Here is a 9585-nt window from a genome sequence, read left to right on the forward strand (position 1 = left end):
AAATAATAATAGAAATAATTGGAATATAGAAAACAAGTGATGCACAATGCAATTGCTCACTACCCACTGACTGATGCCCAGTATTTCCTAAGCAGCGATCTGCCCCTACCCCTTGGCCCCCCCCAGCCAACTCCCCCCAGTTTATATACTGGGGATGATGTCACATGGTGTGGCATATTCCTTTGGCCAGTTGGGGTCAGCTGTCCTAGCTGTGTCTCCTCGCAACTTCTTGTGCCCCTCCAGCCTTCTTGCTTGCTGGGCATGAGAACCTGAAAAATCCTTGACTTAGTCTAAACACTACTCAGCAACAACTGAAAACATCCGTGTGTTATCAATCTTATTCTCACACCAAACTCAAAAGATAGCACTATACCAGCTCCTAGGAAGAAAATTAACTCTATCCCAGCCAAAATCAGGACATGCATGCAACTGAACTTAACAAAAGTAAAGAAACTTGGCACAGACACACCCAGAGTGTCAAGGCCGTCAGCTTTCACTACCAGTGGACTCACAAGACCTCACTGTCCATCACCAATAAAGCCTTCGTGTTGACAATAATGACTGCTCTGCCGCCACTGAGTTCACTCAAGCAGAAAAAAAGGAACTGACATAATGCTTAGACAGCATTTGGGAGCAAAAAAAAATGTTTAAGATGATCTACTGGCTTTTTTGGGGGGAGTTGACAACTTATCCCTTCTATTTCTGTTGAGGGAAGAAGGTGGAGGTTGCTAGGGGGAACAGCACATTGCCAACACATCTTATGAAAAAAATTAATGTGAACATTAGTAAATCAAAGATGGATAAACCTAAATGACTGAGGTTTTTTGAGAAATTAACTTACAAAGGCAAGTACACAGATAATTCCCCCAAGTAGTTCACTGGTTTGGAACATGCAAAACAGTTTAAAAAGTGATACAATTCCACACAGAAACATCATGAAATGCACGTTACTGATGCTGAATGATTAATTTCCTCCCAGGTGCTTCTCTAGCCCCTCAGAGAATTACAAAGTTCAAACTGGTCATTCTGACCTCTTTCTAACATTAAGTGATCCAGGTTAGAGAACCCAGGAGTTAATACCTTGGCAAGACATTTCAGTATTGCCCTCTGCACCAAAATGAAGTAGCTGACATGAAAGCCTGCAAGCCCAGGGTCCTAACCCTCTCATACAGACTCAATACCTGCTACACAGCCACCTAAACTAGAACCTCTCAACTTCTGCTGGAGACTGTTTCCTCTCCATACATACCCCCAAGGCGCAGCTTACTCAGGAGCATGCCAGCTGCACCCCTGCTGATGCTCAGGAGCTTGCCAGAGGGAAGAGAACAGGCAGGACTCACCTTCTTCCTCAGGGCTGCCAGACCAGCTCATGCAAGTATTCCCTGATCTGCTGTGTTAGTACATGCTACATCACCTTCTCCAGGAGGCATCTCTCATCCTTCCAGGTAGTCGCCACCTGAGCAGCTCTACCTGGTCAAAGTCCTCCTAACATACCTCCTGCACAACTCAAATACCAGGGAAGAGGGAGAGAAAAGGAGAGTGTTTGCCACCACCAACACCCCCAGTGAGATAGTCACAGCATGCACTGAATGCTCCCATGCCAATTATTCTGGCCCAAAGCATCTTTAGTCCTCTTTGCAAAGCATTAGCACAGCCTTCCTGCTTCTACGCACAGCCCAGGGCAGCCTGCAGGTGACAGCACCCTTGTCCACAGCAGGCAACGTGACACTGGACCTCTGCAAGCAGCCACCCATCCATCACCTCCCAAACCTAGAAGTCAAAAGTGCTGTGAATCGCAGTGCTTACATCTCCTCCTGACTGTCTCCTCTCAACTAGCTTTCTTGCAGAAGACAGGGATAATTGCTTTCTACCTCCAAGAGGCTAAGCACATTAAATCTTCGGAGAGGCTCAGATACTGCACTGACCAAAGCCATAGCAAATACCAAAACTGAGACCGTAAGAGATATAATAGGTCAAAGAGACAACTAAAATGTTAACAAATCCCCAGAGAGACCTAAGCTACTGAAGGCCAGTGCTCAAGTTTGCCGATACAGCCAGCTGTGAAAGCAACTGGGGCAGCAAACACTTTCACCTCAGCAAAACCTGTCGCCTCAATGTCCAGCCAGTCACAGAGCAGAATGAGGGACAGGCATGATGTGAACACAGAGGACAATCCATCTCTCCGTTCTGCCTGTGCCAAAACCAGGGACATCTTAAGAACAAAACATGTTTTCAAAGGAGAAAAAGATTCTCTATAAGCTTTTAAAATATGCAGCAATTTTACAGCAGAGATCAGAGAAAATTAGTTTAGTAAAGAGTAAGTTATAAAAAAAATTGTTCATTCCAATGCAATCATTAACACAGTATTTCTGCAACATTCTCCCAGTAAAGAAAAATACCTAGCTTAAGTCCATCCTGGTTGGAATGAGGCCCTATCTCTCACCAGCACTTACGGTAAATAAGAAAGGTGCATTTATGACAGATATTTTAATTCTGTTTAGATGTTTTACTATAAGCACAAGATTCTTTTTTTTTTTTTTAACCTTTTTAATGAATAGTAGGCTGAGTATCTGCTGAAGAGCTGCACTAAATACTCTTTCCTCCACAGAACTGAGCACTTAACTAAGAAATTCAGTGCTTCTACCAAGTGACCAATCTGTGTGCGTTTGGTTTTTTTACATCTCATTTTGCCCTTGAACCACATACAGATTTAGATTTATCTCCTAAGGAGGAAGTGAGAATGTTAAAAAAAAGTTTGTTTTCTTATTTTGGGGCAGGGTCTCACTTCCCTGACATCCCTGATCAGTGCTTAAAGCTCATCTCTATTTAAGAATATACATACCTGCACACTTACAGGAACAGACCACTAAAAATGTAGTTCCAAGACAGAAAGACTGGGGGGATCTAACAGTCCCACTTCTGCTCAGGACCCTAAAGCCAACAGGGTCCAACATCACCACTCAGCTGAGCAATCTCAGCTGGACTTTTCTGGGTCAAGGGCTCTGCGCTCACTCAGCACGTGGCGCAAACAAGGATTCCTGCAGAAGCAGCACAGAAATCCTCAGAACAATAAAGCATAAAACCAGCAAGATCAGAGAGCAAGGCACCACATATTAAACTCTCCTGGCTTTGCAATTTCTGCCAGATTTTACAAAGTCCTGCTCCCACCTTCCCCCACCCCGAGCCTTCTGCAAAACACTTTGTATTTTAGTGTAAAGAACAAACATTTCTTTACAGGCAAGGGGTTTTTTCCTATTTAACAGAAAGAACAGCAGACATGGAGATGGACCATATACTGGAGCTAAAAAGTGAGGCAATAGTGGGAGAGTTAATAGTGGAGGGGGAAGAAGCTGTCAGACAAGCCTGCCAACTCTTCCTTTCCTCCCATGGTACCTGCCAGTTTACCCATGTGTAAATTGAAGTGCAAATAGCTGCTTTATACATCAAATTATGGTGTCAAAATTTTACGATACTATAAGCAGACAGTCTGTCAGTGGTTCTGTTTAAGACAGTTTGCCTGTTTTCCACTATTTGTTACAATTTTTAAGGTAAGCTTCAAAAGGAAACAGGTACTATCTTGGAGTCAATCTTTGCTATAATTTATTTCCTTTTTTTTTTTTTTTTAAACATGTGTCACTAGGCAGCAATGCTTTTAGTCATATACTTAAAAATGCTGCGTTTCAAATGTTGTTTTACTGTCAAAAGGATAGTGGTTTCCATTTTAAAGCCATGATTGAGTCATTCTAAACCTCCTGAAAAGCCGTACGTCACACATCAGGCTGATCCCAAAAAGACCATTAGACATGAGCTGTCCTTCTTCATACCAGTAATTCCACTGCAGTAAATTTAAAAGTTAATGGGATTACTCCTGTGAGTAAAATAAACACACAGCACTAAGGATATGCTCTGCTATCATGGCAAGCACACAGAGAACCATTCCAATACATGAAGTAAAGAACACGTAACTCCTCAAAGCCTCCTTACAAAGCACTGTGAGCAGACTGAAATGTGTCCAAACTTACCCATTCTGCATACACAAGGTACGTGCCTGCTAGCAGTACTTAGTACCTACAGAATTACACAAAATGCAATAGCTGTGTGAATGCATGACATAGAAAGCCAAGCTACTAAGAACAACCTAATAAGCAACATGTTCTGATCATGCGTATTTTTACCCAAAGTATTAGACTAATTGAAATACATCGATATGAAAATTAAGACTATTTTCACATCTGCTTCTACTAAATACTGAAAAAAGCCTCCTTGAAAAAGACTTCATTCACTGATTAAAGATAAACATTGTGATGTTATACCTAAATACGCATTTATCCAGTGTGCCATGACACAGAAATTATACGTCAGCATGAAACAACACACACACGCAAGTCAATACACTGAGAACAGGTAGGCTCATTCCAGGCTCTGGCACGAATAATCTGCAAATTACAACCTTCCTTTATTTTTGCCTGCACCAGACCCACCCCTTTAATCGTACTCATTTATTCATTCATTCAAATTAAAAATGATACATTAAGATAAACCTAGCTTCAAAAAACCCTGAAAGAATTAAGAGGAAGAGGACCAAATGCAGGAGTTTGTAACTAAAGAATATTCTTCTAGTCTTAAACACAACACATTACAAAGTAAGACTGATTTTGTCTCTCTCACCTTTGTCTGTTTAAGTCAATGTCATTATCTCAAACTGTATTTCTTTTCATTTGCTTAACAATATACTTCCTTGTTACAGCACTGCCTCATCAGCACTTACTTCTCCTGGAAAGCCCTAAAATGAAATATACTTTGTATTTAATGACATTATGCAAGCATGTTGTGGAGTTACTTTGTTACAAGCAATCAGGTATGATGTACTCCATTCTTTTAATAATTTGCCCACATGACACTTTTTAAGGTCATCTGGGTGATGTCCAAATGAGATCTGCAAACCAATCCGAATCCACAGGCGATGAGTAACAAATCATGAAGTTTGGGGGGGGGAATGTGTCTTTAAACAATTGCTTCATTCATTCTGTGTTTTACATAAATAATTTATATAAGCCACTTCCCAAACCCTAGTACTTACAACAGAAAGATTTAAAACACATGCATTTTTAAACTAAAGGAGGTACAGGAAGCCTAGTCGCATATTGCAGGGCTGCCTCTCGCACCCTATTATTATAGGGAATGTATTTAAAAGTAATAATGCACTTCTGAAATACCAGCACTTCAAAATCGTGTAATATTTTCAGTGTACTCTTTGGAATATTTTCTTTGTGACTAATTTCTGAATTTGTAAAAGTCTTCAAAGAGAAGAAGGAAATCTCTGGTTCTAATCAATGAAGTCTGCTAAAGAGTTAAAAATAACAGCTAAACAACACTTGAAAAATACATGAAATAGCATTGAGTATTCATCCTTCACTACGTTTTGGTTTTAATATATAAACTGAGAAAAGGTGATTGAAATCAAAATCCATTTTATTTCCCTATTATAGGAAAATCTGGAAAAAAATAATTCAGTTATCCCAATGTATATCCTTCAATCCATAACTAGAGATATCTATGAAGGTGGCCAGGTTTATGATACAGGCTGGGCACTCAATACTTCCCCATAAAAATGGCAGGAGCTTCTGAAGCTTAGCTGCCCTTTTGCAAAAAAAGCTACTTCCATGTTAAGGAACCCAAACACTGAATTTACCTTTTTTTTTTTTTTTCCCCTCCAAATCTTAACCTAGATTTTTAAAGCATGTCCCCTAAGTGTCCCTCCATTATAGGGTAAAACAGAAAATCATGCACTGTGAACTGTTAACTGCATGTATCTTATCCAACAAAGTCACTGTCTATTACAGTAAGATTTAGAGAAACAAAAAATGTGATGCAGGGTTAAAGGAAAAAGTAATTGTGAGAATTTATCATCCTCTATGCAACTACATACGTTACATACCTACACAACACAGGGTATCAGCTAGTTGTTTAACCATGGTGAGTAGAATGAGGGAAAATACAAAACAAAACCCAGAAAAACCAATACCACCAACTTTTGAAAATATTATTCCCAGGTTTAAGATGGCTACCTCCCTCCGAGCAAAAGTAAAGTTCCCAACCAGCTGAATATGACAACTAACCCCAGGGAAGTTTCTCTCTCATCAGAGCCCAGAAGCAGCCAAAGTGAACTTTTCAAACCCAAACCAGTGACAAGTGTCAGCGGCATACGGCTAGGCAGGCGGACTTCAGCATCTGAGGTTTCTCATGCATTAGGCTTCACGTACTGCAGGGTGAGCCATTCCCAGAAGCAGAGCTGTTCAGTAGTAATTGGCAAAGGAGACATGCTGTGAGAAGCACTTGTCAAATAATGCTTGTTTACAAATAAATCTCCTAGCAGGGAAGGACAGCTGTTATTGAATAAGTTCAGGTCCACAGTCAGACCCCTCCTACCAGCAGTCTTTTAGCTTTGCATTTACTGAAGAGACAGATATTAGAGAGCAGCAGTCAGAAAAGCAGGGGGAGAGAGACCGTGAAGCAAGCGCTCACGCTGCTCATCATTACTGTAATATTCCCCTGCAACCTCCCTGTAAAGGTGCCACTAGACCTGTTTGCTAGGTAGCTTCATTAATCCTTTCCAGTACTGCTTCCTATTGTGTAAAAGTCTTATTCCGCAGCTGCCCGCTTGTGCAGAGACACCTCTATGCTCGAGCGGTCCCGTTGACTCCTTCAGTACTATCCAGCTTTTCCAAGAACTGGCAAGGATGACTGAGGACCGAGACGGGGCTCAGAGCATCTGCCGGGCTCTTGGCACCATATCGGGGCACACCGGAGCGCACAGGAGAGTGTGCCTCCCAAAAGGCAGGTAACAGGGAAAGCGTTCAAAAGCAGCCACACCACCTCCCCAGCATTACTCCCACGGGTGAAATCACGCGAAATGGCGTGGGGGCGGAAGGATTGGGCCCACTGTTATCTAACCAAGGCAAACCCAAAGCCATTTCCATCATCCCCCAAACCAATGCACTTCCTGAACATTTGATATCTTCACACACAGACGAACAGTATTTTCCCCTTCCTCTGCACTTTTTTTTTTTCTTTTAAGAAAACTGCAATTCACATTATTCTCGGTCTCCAAAATAAATTGCAGCTAGCTGGTTACCTCAGGCCACATCTTTGAAATTCTGGTACGGTTTTCCTTCACCAACCCCTGCATACCTCCTCCCTCTAAAGGAGTTTCACAAATAATTACGGTGCATCATGAAGCCTGCTACATACGAGCCGCCGGCATCCCCTTCAGATACTGAACTTCTCCACCCATTGCTTTCCCATTACAGCTCTGCCCTCGGATCCCAAAATAATAATAAAAAGCCCCAAGCAGTGTCCACACCACGTACAGAGGTAAAAAAAAAACACCAAAAAAACCCCCAAAAAACCCAACAAACCACAAACCACCACAGTCCGGTTTGAAAGCCTGGAAGTACCCTGCCAGACAAGAAGCCTGGACACATGTTTTTGGCTATCGGGCTCACAGAGATTAAACGTATAAAAAAATCCGTCCCCAGCGGCCGCGCTCCGCTGCGTTGCGGGTTAACTACCGGCACCTCCGCGGCTTCCCCTCCTCTTTTATACATGTATTTTAAGTCACGAAGTAAGCGCACTGCGGCCAGCGCTTGCACGGCTGCCCAGCAGGAGCCTCCCCCCAGCCCGCCCGGGCACCGCCGAGCCCCGACCCCGGTCCCGGTCCCACCCCGCTTGCCCGCACCCCCGCAAGACACCCCCACGCCCCCCCGTGCAAACTAAGCCCTGCAGTTACAGCCGTGCAACCCGCCCCGTGCAAAGCTCAGCAAACCCACCCGCGGGAATGCACCTGTGCGACTCCCCCGGCGCTAGGAAACACAGCCGTGCAAACCCACCCGTGCAAAGGCACCTATGCACCACCACCCCCCGCAAAAAAAAAAAAAAAAAAAAAAAAAAAAAAACAAAAAAAAACCACTGCAAGAGGCGCCCGTGCCAAGGCATCTGTGCAAAACCACCCGTGCACGCCCGCCCGCGCCCTGAGGCAGCGCTGCCTCCCCCGCTCCCCACCCGGGGGGCGCGCAGCGGCCGCTGCCGCCTCCCTTCCCCGGGACCCCGCCAGCCCCACCGGCCGGCGTCGCCCGCTTCCCCAGGCGCATCATCCGCCTCCCCGCCGGCAGAGCCCCCCTCCCCTTCGCCTCCCCCCAAAACGTCCCCGAATTGAGTCAGATGAGCCCGAAGCAGCGCACCGCCGGGCAGCACACCCCCCCCCCTCCTCCTCGGCGGGGCGCTGCCCCGACGGCCCGGCCGCCCCGTCCCCGCTCACCCTCGCTGCCGGGGCTGGCTAGCAGACTCCGGAGCGCGGCGCACAGCAGCAACGGCAGGAGGCACGTCCAACCGGGAGCCGGCGCCCCGGCGCGGCCGGCCCGGCCGCCGGCGCCCCGCGGCCCCATCCCGCCGCCCCTCAGCGCATGGGGCGGCGGCTTCCCCCCCCCCCCCCCCCCGCCGCCCCGGCGTTGCCCGCTCGGGTCGGCTCAGGACGGGACGGGGCGGGCTGGCAGCGCGGCTCGGCTCAGCTCCGCTCCCGTCCAGCCGCCGACGCGACTGGGGAGCCGGGGGCGGGGATGGGGGAGGTGGCCCCGCGCCGCCGCGGAGACGCCCCCGACGGGGCGGACCCGCCGCCGTCGCCGCCATCCCGTGCGGGGGACGGCGCCCGCCGCGCCTCAGGGCGCCCCGGGGCGCAGCGGGGACCGCATCTAAAATGGCCGCCCTGAGGGAACCCCCCCCAGGACCCGCGCTGCCCGCGGGGGAGAGCGGGCGGCAGCACCGTCCCTGCGAGGCGTCCCTCGGGCCCCCGGGAGCCCGCTGAGGGGGGACGGGGAGCCCCGGTTCTCCCTGCAGCCACAACGGGTGCCGGTCCCAAAAACTCCGCAGGCCACAGAGCTGGGGAAGCCGCGATGTCACAGGGCGGGCAAGCCTGAGAGGAAGGCTCGTCCCCGGGCAGGGAAGCAAGAATGCCAGAAACTCCATCATGGAGCCAATAGAAAGATGGTTTTCAGGTGTATTTTACCTCAGGTCACCACCAGAGCACAGCTTTGAATCCAGTGCTGACAACTAGTTTCGTGGAAGTTTTCACTGAGGTTTTTTTACCCGTCAGAGCCCTAGTTGTCACCCACTTCATCTTCCTAAAAAAAAATAGAGACATAAATCCCCAAAGTATGAGAAATTAATTCTTGGAGGTTCATTCTCCCATAGCAGTTCTTCCCCCTGAGGGGACTACCTCCAGATAAGCCAATAAAGACAAAACCCCAGCCTTGTGGTGCACAAGCAGAAAGTCAAGGTTGACCAAAACCCTTCTCACCTGGAGCTGCCTCCTCCGCTTCACCCCACTGACAAGATTTTGGCCTGTTCATTTATATTATACAAGCAGTAAGGGAAAGTTGAGCACCTGCAAAAGGCTTTCTCTCCAGGGGGCAAGGCTCAGGACCAGGGCTCCAAACAAGTTGCAATTAAAATTGCAAAATCCCCAAAGCCAGCTGTAAGAGGACAAGTAGTCTTCAACCAGGGGAACTGCCGATAAGACAGCTCTCTATG

General features: G+C 46.9%; 1 protein-coding gene across 16 annotated transcripts in view; it reads right to left on the reverse strand.

The window, feature by feature from the left end:
- The window catches only part of EPHA5 (EPH receptor A5), a 201098-nt gene extending 192606 nt beyond the window's left edge, over positions 1–8492 (reverse strand). For all 16 annotated transcript variants that reach the window (XM_049815034.1, XM_049815033.1, XM_049815029.1 and 13 more), the window contains exon 1: positions 8318–8492. In XM_049815034.1, coding sequence (XP_049670991.1) covers positions 8318–8444 — 127 coding nt within the window. In that variant the 5' untranslated portion in view covers positions 8445–8492. The remainder of the gene's footprint in view (positions 1–8317) is intronic.
- Between the last annotated feature and the right edge of the window lie 1093 nt (positions 8493–9585).

The sequence above is a fragment of the Accipiter gentilis genome, chromosome 12, assembly GCF_929443795.1.
Source record: "Accipiter gentilis chromosome 12, bAccGen1.1, whole genome shotgun sequence".
In the NCBI taxonomy this organism is placed as follows: Eukaryota; Metazoa; Chordata; class Aves; order Accipitriformes; family Accipitridae; genus Astur; species Astur gentilis.